Genomic DNA, 17,927 nt, shown 5'->3' with positions numbered 1-17,927 from the left:
TTCTATTTCAGCTTCATTTAGCATAGGACCAAGAAATCTCACAGTCATCAATATTACTTTCAACTCAATTCACCTGAAATGGGATGCATTTGATCTATGCGAATGTCAAGAGATTTTACAAAACTGGATTATTATCATAAAAGATCTTGAAACTAATGTCTCAAAGGGTAATATAAATTTATGTGTGAAATGTTCGTCCAGCTTTGAAATCCATTTAGAGTATATACATAAGCTGCCTAAAAATGTGAGTGACTTTGGAAATACACCAAATTGCATACTTTGTATTGAGTATTTCACTTATGGTGCAGAGCTGAAATTACAGTTCTGCTGATTATCAATGGAAATATTCAACAAGTTTATTATCACACATCCTAAGGCCTCTTTCACACTTCCGTCTTTCTTTTTCCGTCACAATGCGTCGTTTTGTGAAAAAAAACGGATCCAGCAAATGTTTCTGCTGGATCCGTGTTTTTCTCATAGACTTGTATTAGCGACGGATTGTGACGGATGGCCTTCCCTTTCATCCGTCGTGCACTGGATCCGTCGTAAAATCGCTGTGCGTCGGGCGGAGACAACGCACAGAGGAACGTTTTTTGTTCACGTCGGAAAATCGTGCAGCGGCAGTGACCCCAGATGACTATGTCATCGGGTCATTTCGCAAGGCATTACTGGGAATGGGAGCATTACGAGCTTCACGAGCATCACGAGCATCGGGAAGGCTGCGAGGGACGCCGGAAAGTGAGAATATCAAGATTTTTTATTTTTTTTTATTTTTTATAACATTATATCTTCTTACTATTGATGCTGCATAGGCAGCATCAATAGTAAAAAGTTGGTCACACTTGTCAAACTCTATGTTTGACAAGTGTGACCAACCTGTCAATCAGTTTTCCAAGTGATACTACAGATCACTTGGAAAACGCTACGGATCCGTCAAAAAAACAGTGCAATAATTATAGGGGATAACTCAGGAGACTCTTTGCGTGGAACAAGACAACTACAGGACACAGTTTTATAAGTGGTAAAATCTATATTATCACACGGTGATTCAAACAGGTGCAGAGAGAAACTCAAGTCTACAACACTTGGTGTAAATATTAAACGCAGCTTAGCAGTCTATTGGGAACTTCAGAGGAAAATGCAAACATGCAGAAAGTCTATGAAGCACAGTTATTCTTGAGGATACTTGACACGAATAAGTCCTTGTCTAAATCCAAACACAGATAGATATGCTTATACGGCAGTTCAAATAATATCTTAGCACAACCAGGGAGGCCTGGGTAATAGTCTCAGGTTTTTGCAGAGCAGCAACAGCTTACATGTCCAGCAAATGCAGATGGAAGTAAACATGAGCAGCAGATGAAGGAGGATTACTGGAAATTGGTGTATGCAGCAGGAACTCAGAGCAGAGTAGCAGGTACACAGGTTCACAGGAGCAGGTATATAGCCAGGGAGTCACCAGAGGTCAGGAGCTGGATGAAAGGCAGAATACTCTAGCACAGACTGAAGGCTGGGGTGGAGTTTTATAGCAGGAAGACACAGTGCACATGAGACCAAAGATGCCATCTTGGAAAAGAGCAGTAATGCACAAAAGGTAATAAAAAATGTTCAGAGTCCTGACAAACGGATCCAGTGCATCTGTTTTTTACAATCTGCACAGGATCCGTCTTTTCAACATTTTGATGGATTGTGACTGATTGTAAAAAAACGGAAATGTGAAAGAGGCCTAACATCTTAACTGCAATCCTATGTGGTAGGAATTGGCTTTTACTTCTTCAGATTAAAGCACAGTGACTGTTGTAAAGACTACACTTTCCAGAATGGACATGAGAGCAACTGCAAAGTTTTGTGCAGTAAAGAAATGTTGGACAATCTGAACACTTAAAGAATCAGAATTGTGAATGCAGCTCTGAAGTACAATTCAAGCCCTAATTTGAATTTCAATATAAAATGCAAGGTCTAGAAAAAGTTACTCAACTTTTAATGCAGATTTCATTATTTAGAATAATATTACAGAATGTACATCGTAAAATTGTGAAATCTCGGTTGTCTTCAGGTTTTCTTCTCTAACTGACCATGAAAGCATTTTTTTCCTATTTTGGTCTATTCTAGTCTTGTTACTTGGGTTGTCTCAGCACAAACAGTGACTTAAACATTAGGCCTTTGCTATATTGTGACCAAAGTTTTCCAGGTGTCGCTAGACGTTCATTCAGACCTCCATGCCCATCAGTCCAAGCATGGACTACTAATCCATAGTCAGGCTGAGGCTCTCTAAACCCGAGCACGACAGCTTCATATACAGTATTTCTATGAAGCTGTCTCACTCGGGTCGGGAAACACGCAGTCAGTCCATGCATTGCAGTCTGATCTCGAATGAGCCTTTATAGTTAATGGTTAACAATATGGACTCTGGGAAAGCCTGGCGGTGAAGTTCTTCCCCCAAGGTGCTGCCACTGTTCTAACAATCAGCAGGATAATAAGCCATAATTGCCTGTGATTTGACAAGGCTATTACTTAAATCATTATGGTGGCATGTAAATCTTTACTTTCCAAAAGAAAACATCTCCCTAATATCCCTAAATATGACCAATAAACTAAATTCTAAGCATTTTGGAATGGTTATTATGAAGAATAACATTATTTGTAAGAAACAATATTTGTAAAATATTACAAGAAATAATTAATTATTGCCATGCAGATGGCATTTATTAACACAGAAATATTTAATATTCTAATTAATTATTTTAGAGACATATGAAAACTCATCCGTGACTCAGTACCTTGCCGAACAATTGCCTCCAGGGTTCAATTACACCATTGAAGTTAAGGGAATTACTATCTTTGGAGAGCAAACTGGGAGCAGTTATAAATCTATATTCATCCCTCAGAAAGGTAACTAATATTATAAATTAGTCTTATATTTGTTTGCTGCTATGTAAAAAGAAAACAAAGTTCTTGGCATGTAAAAAGCAATACTGTAAGTAGGCAGTGAATTTTTAGTCCAGCCATAAATAATAATTGTCTCATGAAGATGACATCTTTTATACATTATAGCTGGAGTAGCCACTATATAGATTGTCTGGGACTCATCATAAGACTTAAAGTGGATCTGCTTTAATATTTCACAATACAGACTGCATACATTATTAACTTTCTTCAGGATCACCCATTGTCCAGGCGGTCCTCATTATATTCTGCACTCACGTTCTAAAATGTCACTTCATTGTAGAGCAGCTGCACTTCAGGGATCACGAAACTGACTGTGAGAAACTGCTAAACTACCTGTAGATAAGGCGGCCATGATTTATTATTATTGTTTATGTCTATCTTGTCAATCACTGTATACACAGCACTGAACAAGCACTATGCATACAAATTAGCAAGAGATTAGGAGGCACCCTCTTCTAGATCCAGAGATCATGTGACATCTAAGTTCTGTGAGAGAGCAAGAGCTGTGGGCAGCGGGAAATCCAGTCAGTTCTGCTGTGTATAGAAAATAATTATTTCCTCCTGTAACTGGGCTAATATGCCAGCCCCAGTTACAGTGGAAATCACCATAAAACAAATGTATTAAAGTATTCAAATGCCCCCAAAGTTCTTTATGGCCATATGGGAGGCACAATTGTGTAAAATACAAGAAAATATATAAAAAACCTAGAAAGAATAAAATAGTCATTTCCAGCCCTACCCTCATGAAGAATATGTCCAATATATAAAAATTATTTGAAAAGTGTTCAAGCCTCCTAAGCTCATCATAAATCAAGTCAGTGATGTAGGAGCTCTAGTGGTCCCTGAACTTGTATAGCACTGACTTGATTTATGATGAGCTCACAGGACTGGTGATGTGGCAGAAACACTCACTCCTGTGATAAAACAGACAAGGGTATAAGATTATCTCAACACAGGACTAATTTTTTTTTTACACATCATTAATTAATTGGAACTGAAAGCCAGAGATTGAAGCTGGAAGCTGTTAGTTAAACACACTCAGTTGTGACACAGACATGCAACAAGAAATTACCTAAAACAGCTGAAATATAATGTCATACTTGGCTAATGTTGCTTAAAGGGTTATTCTCATGATCCTATCTTCAGGAAAGCACTGCCCTCCGTCACCGGCTTTGTTATTTGCAGGGAACGGTGCACTCATGAAGATTGTCAGTTGGGGCTTGCGGGATGGTCAAGCCACTGGCCCAAAGTGAGTGCTTTCCAATTCAGCCATCAAAGGCAGCAGAACACTAGTGAATTAAAACTCTCTCCATTCTTGAGAACTAAGGCTATATGCCCACAGAGTTTTCCTTTAGGAGTTTGGGAAGCACAAACAGAATGGAAACGGAGAGGAAGCCCTTCAAATCCTCATTGAAATTTCAATGCTCCTCAAAAACTTGGATGGAAGGCAAATTGCAAAGTTGTTTGTTTTTATAACCACTTCGCAATTTTAACCGCTGAAGAACTCGAGACATGCTTACAGTCTTTTTAATGCATCTGGCAATGTCAACTGATTTGGAGATACCTTCCCATTTATGGTCAAGTTGATGGTACAACTATAATATGCTTAATTGCTTTGTAGAAAAAATGTAGGTAGATAAATTTTGACAAAGATTATCATATATAAAATGTATAATTATTTCCTTTCAGCTGACAATACTAAAAAGAAGATTCTTGAAAAAACTGTGTGGATCGTTGTTGCCTTACTGTTTTTAGTTTTAGGCATCATATTTTCATGGTAAGATATTTCTTTACATTAGCAGAAGAAATAACACTTTTTTAACATATATCATGAGGTAATGCTTTGTTAAATGGAACCTTTAATGTTTTAGATAAAATGATGTAGTATAGTGGGAAAGGATTCTGTATCTTTTCTGTAATTTATTGATTCAAATACCTGTTCAAACACCCCAGTGTTGTAGTTTGGGATGCCAGCGCCCGAGGCAAGGCAAGTATCTTGCACACTGTAGCTTGTGGCCAATTAACACTCCCGAGTCTCTTCCACAAGTCCAGCATTAACACCCCAAAAACAGGTATTTTAATACAACACTAATGCAATAAAAGTAAAGCTATGTTCAAATTTCCACACATTCCATATATCTATTCTGTTTAGGAAAGCAAAAGTTTGTATTAGTATCAGAGGGAAGTAGGGGGGCCATATTGATTACTGTGGGGTTTCCTTCTTAGGTCCTGTTTTGGGCTAGTTTTTACAACAGAAGTCCTCCATGCAAGACTTTTTTTTTGTAAAAACACAACTTAGTCATGTCCCATAATAATCAATTGTGGCCCTCTGCTTCCTCTTGAATTATTAATGCAACAAGCCCTTTTTGTCAATGATTTGTTCTTCTAAAGCAGGAGCAGAAAACCTTTTTCCTGCCAGGGCCATTTGGATATTTATATCATCATTTAGGCCTGTGGCAATTCACTCACGTGGCGGCACAGAGAGGTAGGAAAAATGGGTACACCGTCTCTTTAAGTCCTTGTTGGTTTATTAACAGGCAGCATAAACCAACTCATGCAAGCAAAACTCAGCCTTTCTGGCTAAAACATGAACAAAAACAAGCAAAAAGGAAAAAAACAACAATGCTGCAACACAGTCCGTATGTTACGGCGGCACCCTGCTCTGGAGCAGCACAGGTTCAGTCTGTGCCCAGCAAGCCACAAAGTCACTGGAGACTCCTCTCTCCTGGCTATAGATAAACTTGGCACACACAAAAAGGGAATGCAGTGAGAACTTAATGAGGTAAAGTACATACAGTAGACGTTTCGGTCTGTTTAGACCTTCATCGATGTTCCTCACTTATGTACTTGTGGGTATAAGGGTCATATTGCAAGGGTTAAAATTCCCCATAAAAAAGAAGATTCAGTATGCGGATGTGTCAGGTATCATTCAATATCATAGGAGCGTGTAGGTGAAGGACGCAGTATCCACCGCTAGGTGTGTTGGTCGGACTGAACCTTCTTTATTACGGAGAACTTTAACCCTTAATATGACCCTTATACCCACAAGTACATAAGTGAGGTACATTGATGAAGGTCCAAACAGACCGAAACGTCTACTGTATGTACTTTACCTCATTAAATTCTCACTGCATTCACTTTTTGTGTGTGCCAAGTTTATCTATAACTTTATATGGCTTGGGCACCTACTTGAGCACCACATACTTAACCCTCCGTCAGGGGCAATATGTTTCATAACGAGTTTAGGGGCATTGCGCCTGTCCGGCACAGGCTAGAAAATTGGCTATATTTTCCTTTTTTAAAAATGTCAATGCTCTAAAAGTGATCAGTTACCTTAATAGGAATGTAATAAATGAGAATACATATAATCAGGTGGAAAAAAAAATGTTTAATAACCAGAAAAGTAATATGTTTCTATGTCTTGAGCATCCTCCTCACTCTCTCCATCTTGACCTGTATCAGACACATCTGGACATTCTTCCACATCATCTTCTGAATCAATGTCACTTTCTTCCCCTAAATCTTCTAACTGTAAGGGGTCTGTCTCATCATCCATCAGTATATTTTGCACTTGCTCAACATGAAGTGCATTGGACAAGTCAAATTTTCTCCTCGCCATTTCAGAAGAAAAGCTGAAGCAAGAGGGAGAATATGTGTTAGGGCGCAATGTGCCTGAGAAGCACACTGTTATTTCTAACAAAACCTTTTATGACAAATCCACAAATTTAGCACTAGCTATTCATAAAACAAGCTAAAAAAACAATTGGGATGAATAAAAACAGCAAATTCTAATCGTCAAATGTGTGACGCGTTCAGGGGCAATGAGTCTGAGGGTATGTGCACACGTTGCGGATTTCTTGCAGAAATTTCCTGAAGAAAACCGGAAATTTTCTGCAAGAAATCCGCATTTTTTTTTTTGCGTTTTTTTTCCGGTTTTTTTGCGTTTTTTTAGCATTCTGCAAGCGTAATTAGCTTGCAGAATGCTAAAGTTTTCCAAGCGATCTGTAGCATCGCTTGGAAAACTGACTGACAAGTTGGTCACACTTGTCAAACATAGCGTTTGACAAGTGTGACCAACTTGTTACTATAGATGCTGCTTTTGCAGCATCTATAGTAAAAGATAGAACGTTTAAAAATAATAAAAAAAATAAAAAAAATGCTTATACTCACCCGCAGACATCAGATCTCCTCACCGGCGTCCGTTCCTATAGCTGATGTGTGCGCGCAGGGCCTTCCATGACGTCACGGTCACGTGAGCGGTCTCGGCCAATCACAGGACAGTGACGTCATTCGGCAAGGTCCTTCACCGCACACCAGCTACAGGAACCGAAGCCAGCGTGCAGCACAGAGGCGGGAACACTTCGGGGGCCATCAGAGGGTGAGTATAGGACTATTTTTTATTTTAATTCTTATTTTTTTACCAATTATATGGTGCCCAGTGCGTGGAGGAGAGTCTCCTCTCCTCCACCCTGGGTACCAACCGCACATAATCTGCTTACTTCCCGCATGGTGTGCACAGCCCCGTGCGGGAAGTAAGCAGATCAATGGACCCCTAGGTGTGCGGAATCCCCTGCAATTCCGCATTTTAATGAACATGTTGCTTTTTTTTCCGCGATGCGATTTTTTCGCGGAAAAAAAGGCTACATTTGCACAAAAAATGCGGAATACACTGAAAATAATAGGAGGCATATGTTAGCGTTTTTTTCGCGTTTTTATCACGTTTTTATAGCGAAAAAACGCAAAAAAAACGCGAAAAATACTGAACGTGTGCACATGGCCTGAGAAGCCAAAACACTGATATCTGATCTCCTGCAGCTCTGCAGCACAAGAGGCTTCTCAGGTTTCACACAGCCTTTAAAGTTAGGAAGGTACTGGGAGAATGGTGTTTCCCAGACAAACCACTGAAAATAGAGAAATGAAACTAAGTGAGCTGCGCCTGTCAGATCAGTTGCCCCTGACGGAGGGTTAATAGTGACTACGATATCTTATTCTAATCACTTTCCTCTTTCCTGGCTAGCTGAACACCGACTGCCTGCAGCGCTCAGCTATTTAAACCTAAGCCTGTGGTTCCCATCATGTGATTGATCACATGATCATGACCTCACACAGGTCCTGGCAGGTCTACCTGGGAGATAAAGTGGACCCTCTCCCACCCGCTCTATGAGGATCCACATAAAACCAGCCCTTTTATGCAACTTAACCCTCTCAACACGTAGTGTGCTGGAGAAAAAATGCTCTGGTTTCATATCCCTGTCGCTGTTAAGCGCAGTGGCACATATCTCCCTTCTACCACTCTGCCAGTGATTCTGTCACAGACCATAATAGATTATCAACTTGAAATTTATCTTGCTATATTTGGACACACATTCAATTAACTCATGCTTAATGTGATGGTTGTAGCTACTTCTATTTGGTGTGGTGTGTGATGTTAGGGAGTGTCGATGATGTTAATTGCAACTGCTTTTTCAGATTTGCGTTTGTCTGGAGCACAGTCGCAGCAGTAAGTTCTGAACATAATTCAATATTCCTCTGCATGTCATCTCACAGTGGGAAATTCATCACTGTTCATGTAACATTTATAGAACTCAAGCAATGTGGGGTCTACAGTGTATATATCAGAGAGCAGACACCACGACTTGTCTGTATACATCACATAGGAGACACCCAGACTGCTGTATACATCACATAGTGCATACCGAGGTTGCTCTATATATAATATAGGAGAAACTGGGATTGAAGCATATGCATTATAAGAGATGCTGGGGCAAATGTCGAATTCCTTGTGACAAGCCACTCATGACCAATAGACAACGCTAGAAGCATCTTATCTGGGCCAAGGAAAAAAAAGGACTGGACTGTTGCTCAGTGGTCCAAGGTGTTGTTTTCAGATTAAATTAAATTTTGCATTTCATTTGGTAATCAAGGTCTCAGAGTCTGGAGGAAGAATGGAGAGGCACCCAATCCAAGCTGCTTGAGGTTTAGTGTGAAGTATCCACAATTAATGATGGTTTCAGGAGCCATGTCATCTGCTGGTGTAGGTCCACTGTGCTTTATCAAGACCAACGTCAGCGCAGCTGTCTACCAGGAAATTTTAGAGCACTTCATTCTTCCCTCTGCAGACAAGCTTTTTGGAGATGGAAATTTCATTCTCCAGCAGGACTTGGCACCTGTCCACACTGCCAAAAGTACTAATATCTGGTTTATAAACAACAGTATCACTGTGCTTGATTGGCCAGCAAACTCGTCTGACTTTAACCTGATAGAAAATCTATGAGGTATTGTCAAGAGGAAGATGAGACACCAGACCCAAAATTGTAAACGAGCTGAAGGTTGCTATCAGAGAAACCTGGGCTTCCATAACACCTCAGCAGTGCCACAGGCTGATCGCCTCCATGCCATGCTACATTGATGCAGTAATTGACGCAAAAGGAGCCCCGACTAAGTGTTGAACTGAACATACATTTCAGTAGGCCAGCATTTTGGATTTAAAATAATTTTTCAAGCTGATGTTATAAAGTATTCTAAATTAACTGAGATAATGACTTTTGGGTTTTCATTGACCGTAAGCCATAATCATCAACATTAACAGAAATAAACACTTGAAATAGATCAATCTGTTTGTAATGACTATCTAATATATTACTTTCCCTTTTTGTATTGAAGAACTGAAATAAATTAACTTTTTGATGATATTCTAATTTTGTGAGAAGCTCTTGTAATCAAATCCATTAAAATGTCACATTGTACTGTGAGTTAAAATGTTCTTGGAAAAGTTCTAAGCAATGTAATTGTACTGTTATTTTTCAGGTACAAAATAAATCAGTGCATATGCCAAGACCTTCCAGATCCCAGCAACAGTAATGCAACAATATTTGTTACCAGTGATAATAAAAATGTATGTATTCCACTTACAATCCATTTTTAGTAATATGATTTTAAAAACTAAGGTGTTTATGATGAACTATGTAGCTTCACTAAGTGTAATGTGCATTTGAAAAGGTTCTGACACTCCCAATTGTTACTGCAGATAATTGCTTATTTCTAAATTCTTGTATAACTACATTAAACATTTAAACCAAATCAAATAAAACTTCCCACTGGTTTCTACTATCTACAATTATAGCCAAAAGTTGTAAGATAGACACAAATTTGGGTTTTCACAAAGTTTCGTGCTTCGCTATTTTTAGATATTTTAGTCAGATGTTTGTATGGTTACTGGATACAATTATAAGCAATTCATAAGTTTTTACACTTTTATTGATAAATACATCAAAAAATCAAAAACTCAATATCTACAATGTTGTTCGATATTTTTCAAGACTTCTGTAATTTGCCCTGACATGCTAGATATCAGCTACTGGGACAAATCCTAACTGATGAAAACCCATCCTTGTCTAATTAGTGCTTGGAGTTTATCACAATTTCTGTGTTTTTATTTGTTTTGTTTTTTGAGGACTGACAAGTAGGGTTGAGCGACCTTTAGTTTTTTAGGGTCGAGTCGGGTTTTGTGAAACCCGACTGTCTTAAAAGTCGAGTCGAGTGAAATCGGCCGACCACCGTGAAAAGTCGGGTTTCGGCCGAAACACGAAACCCAATGAAGGAATTTTTTTATTTTTTTATTTTTTTTTATTTTTTTCTCTCTCTCTCTCTCTTTCTCTCTCTCTCTCTCTCTCTCCCCCCTCCGTCCCAGCACAGAAAATTTCGTATTGCACATTCCAAATCCCTACTGCGCACAAGCGATAACATGACGATAGGCATTCACTCCCCTAAGACCTATGTCATCACTCTGCCGACGCTCATTCATTGGCTGAAAAAATGGCGCTAAACGCGTCATACGAAACGCGACTTTGGCGCCAAGATCGCGTACCGCATGGCCGACCCCGCACAGGGATCGGGTCGGGTTTCATGAGACGCCGACTTTGCCAAAAGTCGGCGACTTATGAAAATGCACGACCCGTTTCGCTCAACCCTACTGACAAGTTCTCAGTGGGATTATGTTCTGGGGCTTTTCTTGACTACTTCCTCAAAATATCAATATTTTGTTCACTGAGCCATTTAGTTGTCAATTTTGCCTTGTGACATGGTTCTTCATCATGCTAGACTAAGCATTGTTCATCATCAAATAGTACCTGGATCATTAGGAACGATGCTCCTTCTAAAGGTACCGTCACATTTAGCGACGCTGCAGCGATCTAGACAACGATGCCGATCGCTGCAGCGTCACTGTTTCGTCGTTGTGTGGTCGCTGGGGAGCTGTCACACAGACAGCTCTCCAGCGACCAACGATGCCGAAGTCCCCGGGTAACCAGGGTAAACATCGGGTTACTAAGCGCAGGGCCGTGCTTAGTAACCCAATGTTTACCCTGGTTACCAGTGTAAACGTAAAAAAAACCAAACACTACATACTTACATTCCGATGTCTGTCGCATCCCCCGGCGTTCTGCTTCCCTGCACTGTAAGCGCCGACCGTAAAAGCAGAGCGGTGACGTCACCGCTGTGCCCTGCTTTACGGCCAGCCGGCGCTGACTCAGTGCAGGGAAGCAGAACGCCGGGGGACGCGACAGACATCGGAATGTAAGTATGTAGTGTTTGGTTTTTTTTACATTTACACTGGTAACCAGGGTAAACATCGGGTTACTAAGCGCGGCCCTGCGCTTAGTAACCTGATGTTTACCCTGGTTACCAGTGAAGACATCGCTGAATTGGTGTCACACACGCCGACTCAGCGATGTCTGTGGGAGATCCAGCGACGAAATAAGGTGCTGGCCTCCTAGCTCCAACCAACGATGTCACAGCAGGATCTTGATTGCTGCTGCGTGTCAAACACAACGATATCGCTATCCAGGACGCTGCAATGTCACGGATCGCTAGCGATATCGTTGATAAGTTGTTCAGTGTGAAGGTACCTTTAGAAACCCTTCTTTATTGATGGCAGTGCTCTTAGGCAAAATTGTGAGTCAGGTGAGCCCACTCCTTTGGATGACAAGTAACACCACACATATAAAGTCTCAGGATGCTTTACTTTTGGCATAACACTGAACACAAGGTAACGCTCACCTTTTCTTCTCTGTACAATTATTCTTCCATGTGTCCCGAGCATGCTAATGGGGGCTTCATAAGAGAAAATAAATGTAACCCAGTCCTCTGGAGTCCAATCCCTTTACATGCTGCAAAGTTATTTTCTCTAATGAAGCATCCTTCGAATGTCAAGGACATCTAGAAGAACGATTGTCCGGATAAGAAAAGGTAAGTTCTACCATGAGTTTGTTGCTCTATCATGCACATCACACCGCGGCGAACACTCCTTCTGATCGGTGGTGAAATCATCCCCGCTGGTCAGACAGCTATGGTTCTTGCGCTGTCAAAAGACTGCATGAACATACAGCTGTGATCGGAAGTATAAAGAACCCCTCTGGTCACTGGTGTTAGCTGATGGGACTACAGCTCCCATCAGCCGACCCCTGCTGCTGCTAATAACAGTGAGGGCAGGAGCGGCTGATGGGAGTATTCATCAGTTTGTATAAATAATTTAAAAAAAGAATGGCATGGATTCTCTGTATTTTTGATAACCAGCCAGGCAAAACTCACAGCTGGGGGCTGCAGCCCTCAGCTGTCAGCTTCAGCAAGGCTGGTTATCCAGAATAGAGGGTCCCCATGCTATTTTTTTTAGTTATTTAAATAAATAATTTAAAAGAAAATGGCGTGGGGTCCACCCATTTTTGACAACCAGCCTTGCTAAAGCAGACAGCTGTTGGCTGGTATTCTCAGGCTGGTAAGGGGCCACGGATATTGGCCCCCTAGCCTAAAAATAGCAGCCTGCAGCAGCCCAGAAAAGGCGCATCTATTAGATGCGCTAATTCTGGTGCTTTGCCTGGCTTTTCCCACGTGCCCTGTAGCAGTGGCAAGCGGGGATCATATTTGTAGGGTTGATGTCACCTTTCTATTGTCCGGTGACATCAAGCCCACAGATTAATAATGGAGAGGCTTCTATAAGACACTTATCCATTGCTAATCCTATAGTTATATGGTTAATAAAGACACAGCCAGAATAAAGTCTGTTATTTGAAATAAAAAAAAACTTTTACTTTTTAATTTAAAAATAGCAAACACAGTTAGGTGAGTATAAAGCTTAATTCCACTGAATCTCCTGAGTCTCTTGTAAGAAAACAAAAAACAACAATATCTCTCACCTATCCGTTTTTCTGTCCCACACCATAATCCATGTCTGTGGGATAAACAATTTTCAAACTGGATGGTGCAACCGTCCAGGCTGACAACCACTGGTGACTGAACTGCAGCAAGCGCTAGCACCGAGGTCACCGCAGTTCAGCTCAGCTGGGAATGCAGCCCCAGTGACCGGAGGTAACCTTGATGACTTCACCGCCGGTCACTGCGCTCACAGAAGTTCAGTCACCAGTAGTTCTCAGCCTGAACGGTTGCATCCAATTACAGCTGCGTGCACATGCTGTCTTTTGACAGTATGGGAACCGTGGCTCTCTGACCGGCGGTGATGATTTCACGGCCGATCAGAAGGGGTGTTTGCCGTGATGTCATGCACATGACAGTGTGGCAAACACTGGATGTTCAGGCCCCCCATTCAAGTGAATGGGGTCCAGATTCGGGTCCGGGTACTGTTCTGCACTCGAACACAAACTTTTTGTAACTGTTTGGCTGAACCTGCTATACCCAAACAGGTGTCTGCCCATCTCTAGTTGTCATCAGTGAAGATTTGGCCCATAAGCTGATATCCAGCTTGTCAGGAAGAATTGCAGAATTCCTGAAAAATAAGGGCCAGCACTGTAGATATTGATACTTTTCATAAACTTGTATTTGTCAATAAAAGTATAAAAGCTTATGAAATGCTTATAATTGTACTTCAGTAACCATGGAAAAAGATCTAATAACGCTGAAGCAGCAAGCTCAGTGAAGAGTAGACCAGAATTTAAGTAATTCTCGAAACTTTTAGCCATGATTGTTTCTACAGTTCACTTAAAGCAAGAGTCCCAAACTGGTGTTATTTGTTAACTCCTTTTACCTATTTTTGACCACTGAGGAGGCACAACTACTTCAGTACAACTTCTATAACTAACCACGCATACAGTACCTTGAAAAAATATTCATATCAGGAGAACTTTTACAGATTTTTTGTGTTACATCCACACATTTTATTATATATGATATACCAGCACAAAGTAGCAAACATTTGTGACATTTGTGACTCTTGTACACAACTTTGTCCCTGACATGTCTGGTGTGTTTCTTGGTTTTTATGATGCTGTTTGATCCCTAATGTTCTCGAACAAGCCTCTGAGGCCTTTACAGACCAGCTGTAGTTATACTGAGAATAAATTACACACAGGTAGACTCAATTTAAAAATTATGTGATTTCTGGAGGCATTTGGTCACTTTTGATTTTATTTAGGGATGTCAGACTACAGGGGACTGAATACAAATGCACATCACATATTATATTTTTAAAATAATTAGAAAACCATGTATCATTTCCTTTCCACTTCACAAAAACTTGTTACTTTGTGTTAGTATATCACATAAAGTCATAAATAAAATACATTTAAGTTTGTGGGTGTAATGTGAAAAATGTGGAAAAGTTCACAGGGTATGAATACTGTTTGAAGGCACTGTAGCTAGAAATCTCATGCTAAGCAATGGTGTTTACTGGGGAAGGATATTTTACAATTTAATAAAGTTCCCCTTAAGTGTTAACACTCACTTCACCAATGGTCCTGTGTAGTGATTGGCACTCTGTAGACCGCATTTGAGGTGTGATTGCTAAGAAGAAGCAGCTTCAGAATTGAATTGGTAATGTCTTGCTTATTTTTACTGTCTATGCAGTTTCCGAAAAATCATTTGGCAAATAACAATAAGCAAAACATCTGCAATTAATCCCAAATGATACAACAGAAAGCCTCTGCAACGATTAAGAAGTGGCTTCTTAGCAGCTTCTCCTCAGACATGTGCTACATTAGCAAGTAACACTACGTGATACCTCACATCCATTTATTTTCCTTCTATGTAAACTGGTGGTCTGTAAATTGAATTAGGTATTAATATATAACCTTTTTTTGCTCCAAAGACCACATTGTTAGAATGAACCAGTCCTTAGCATAAAAACTTAAAGAAGTTTAAGTTTTAGCAGATTGGAGACAACATTGTACTGCCTTTTGAACAGTAGAAACATGTTACTAACATAGTTTTATTAATGTACTTGTAGATTTCAAACCAACGGTGCCTTGTACCCTCCAGCCCTGAAGAACAAAGTACAGAGCCATTGATAATAGAGTCTAGTGTGAAGACTGAAGATAATGACATAGCTGTGAAGGAAATGGAGATTCCAAATTTGATTTGCAACAAGAATCTATTCAATAGTGATCTTGTCATAACTGAAGTTGACACAGAAGTAGAGATAGATCTGCAGTTTGAGTATAGGAAGCAAGTCACGCCCATGAGTCCCATAGTAGAAAAGGATACTGGTATTCAGTTCTTTGAGAAAATAAACAATGATTTACCTCACCAAACAGAAGACCCAATGGAAAATGATACCTTACTAAGCCTAAATGCTGTAGACATTTTTACAACTGAATCTTAGATGACTTCTTCTTGCAGGATAAAATGGTATACATCTTTAAAAGATATTCCATCTATTAACCCCTTCCCGACCCATGACGCCACGTAGGCGTCATGAAAACCTGTGCCAATCCGACCCATGATGCCTATGTGGCATCTACAGGGACAGGGGGAGTGGTACATCAGCCCAGGGGGGGTGGCTTCACCCCCCCGTGGCTAAGATCGCTCTGATTGGCTGTTGAAAGTGAAACTGCCAATCAGAGCGATTTGTAATATTTCACCTAAAAAACTGGTGAAATATTACAATCCAGCCATGGCCGATGCTGCAATATCATCGGCCATGGCTAGAAACACTGACGTGACCCCCCCACCCCACCGATCGCCCCCCCAAGCCACCGATCTGTGGTCCACTCCCCTCCGTCTTGTGTTCCGCTCCCCCGTCCTCCTGTCCGCTCCCCCGTGCTCCTATGCCACCCTCTGCAAACGTAACATGATGCCCACAGACCATTCCATCAAAGTCTGCATTCCAAAACGTCACTACTTCCCTTCCGAGCCCCGGCATGTGCCCAAACAGTGGTTTACCCCCACATATGGGGTATCAGCGTACTCAGGAGAAACTTGACATCAACTTTTGGAGTCAAATTTCTCCTGTTACCCTTGGGAAAATTAAAAAATTCTGAGCTAAAAAAATATTTTTGAGGAAAGGAAACATATTTATTATTTTCACGGCTCTGTGTTATAAACTTCTGTGAAGCACTTGGGGGTTCAAAGTGCTCACCACACATCTAGATAAGTTCCCTTGGGGGTCTAGTTTCCAAAATGGGGTCACTTGTGGGGAGTTCCTACTGTTTAGGCACATTAGGGGCTCTGCAAACGCAACCTGACGCCCGCAGAGCATTCCATCAAAGTCTGCATTTCAAAACGTCACTACTTCCCTTCCGAACCCCGACGTGTGCCAAAACAGTGGTTTACCCCCACATATGGGGTATCAGCGTACTCAGGAGAAACTGGACAACAACTTTTGCAGTCCAATTTCTCCTGTTACCCTTGGGAAAATAAAAAATTGTGGGCTAAAAAATCATTTTTGAGAAAAGAAAAATTATTTTTTATTTTCATGGCTCTGCGTTATAAACTTCTGTGAAGCACTTGGGGGTTCAAAGTGCTCACCACACATCTAGATAAGTTCCTTGGGAGGTCTAGTTTCCAAAATGGTGTCACTTGTGGGGGAGCTCCAATGTTTAGGCACACAGGGGCTCTCCAAACGCGACATGGTGTCCGCTAATGATTGGAGCTAATTTTCCATTCAAAAAGCCAAATGACGTGCCTTCCCTTCCGAGCCCTGCCGTGCGCCCAAACAGTGGTTTACCCCCACATATGGGGTATCATCGTACTCAGGACAAACTGGACAACAACATTTGGGGTCCAATTTCTCCTATTACCCTTGGGAAAATAAAAAATTCCGGGCTAAAAATCATTTTTGAGGAAAGAAAAACTATTTTTTATTTTCGCGGCTCTGCGTTATAAACTTCTGTGAAGCACCTGGGGGTTTTAAGTGCTCACTATGCATCTAGATAAGTTCCTTGGGGGGTCTAGTTTCCAAAATGGGGTCACTTGTAGGGGAGATCCAATGTTTAGGCACACAGGGGCTCTCCAAACGCGACATGGTGTCCGCTAACGATTGGAGCTAATTTTCCATTCAAAAAGTCAAATGGCGCGCCTCCCCTTCCGAGCCTTGCCGTGCACCCAAACAGTGGTTTATCCCCACATATGAGGTATCGGCGTACTCAGGAGAAATTGCCGAACAAATTTTAGGATCCATTTTATCCTGTTGCCCTTGTGAAAATGAAAAAATTGAGGCTAAAAGAAATTTTGTGTGAAAAAAAAGTACTTTTTCATTTTTACGGATCAATTTGTGAAGCACCTGAGGGTTTAAAGTGCTCACTGTGCTTCTAGATAAGTTCCTTGGGGGGTCTAGTTTCCAAAATGGGGTCACTTGTAGGGGAGCTCCAATGTTTAGGCACACAGAGGCTCTCCAAACGCGACATGGTGTCCGCTAACGATTGGAGCTAATTTTCCATTCAAAAAGTCAAATGGCGCGCCTCCCCTTCCGAGCCTTGCCGTGCACCCAAACAGTGGTTTACCCCCACATATGAGGTATCGGCGTACTCAGGAGAAATTGCCCAACAAATTTTAGGATCCATTTTATCCTGTTACCCATGTGAAAATGAAAAACTTGAGGCTAAAAGAAATTTTGTGTGAAAAAAAAGTACTTTTTCATTTTTACGGATCAATTTGTGAAGCACCTGAGGGTTTAAAGTGCTCACTGTGTTTATAGATAAGTTCCTTGGGGGGTCTAGTTTCCAAAATGGGGTCACTTGTGGGGTAGCTCCAAT

General features: G+C 41.0%; 1 protein-coding gene across 1 annotated transcript in view; it reads left to right on the top strand.

Moving 5' to 3' along the window:
- IL12RB1 (interleukin 12 receptor subunit beta 1) overlaps nucleotides 1–16,142 on the top strand; it is a 252,964-nt gene extending 236,822 nt beyond the window's left edge. The window contains exons 11-15 of the mRNA XM_077256322.1: nucleotides 12–167; nucleotides 2,749–2,892; nucleotides 4,639–4,726; nucleotides 9,757–9,844; nucleotides 15,182–16,142. Coding sequence (XP_077112437.1) covers nucleotides 12–167; nucleotides 2,749–2,892; nucleotides 4,639–4,726; nucleotides 9,757–9,844; nucleotides 15,182–15,556 — 851 coding nt within the window. The 3' untranslated portion in view covers nucleotides 15,557–16,142. The remainder of the gene's footprint in view (nucleotides 1–11; nucleotides 168–2,748; nucleotides 2,893–4,638; nucleotides 4,727–9,756; nucleotides 9,845–15,181) is intronic.
- Nucleotides 16,143–17,927: the final 1,785 nt, after the last annotated feature.

This window comes from Ranitomeya variabilis, chromosome 1, assembly GCF_051348905.1.
Source record: "Ranitomeya variabilis isolate aRanVar5 chromosome 1, aRanVar5.hap1, whole genome shotgun sequence".
NCBI lineage: Eukaryota > Metazoa > Chordata > Amphibia > Anura > Dendrobatidae > Ranitomeya > Ranitomeya variabilis.
This window is presented reverse-complemented; position numbering and strand designations above follow the sequence as displayed.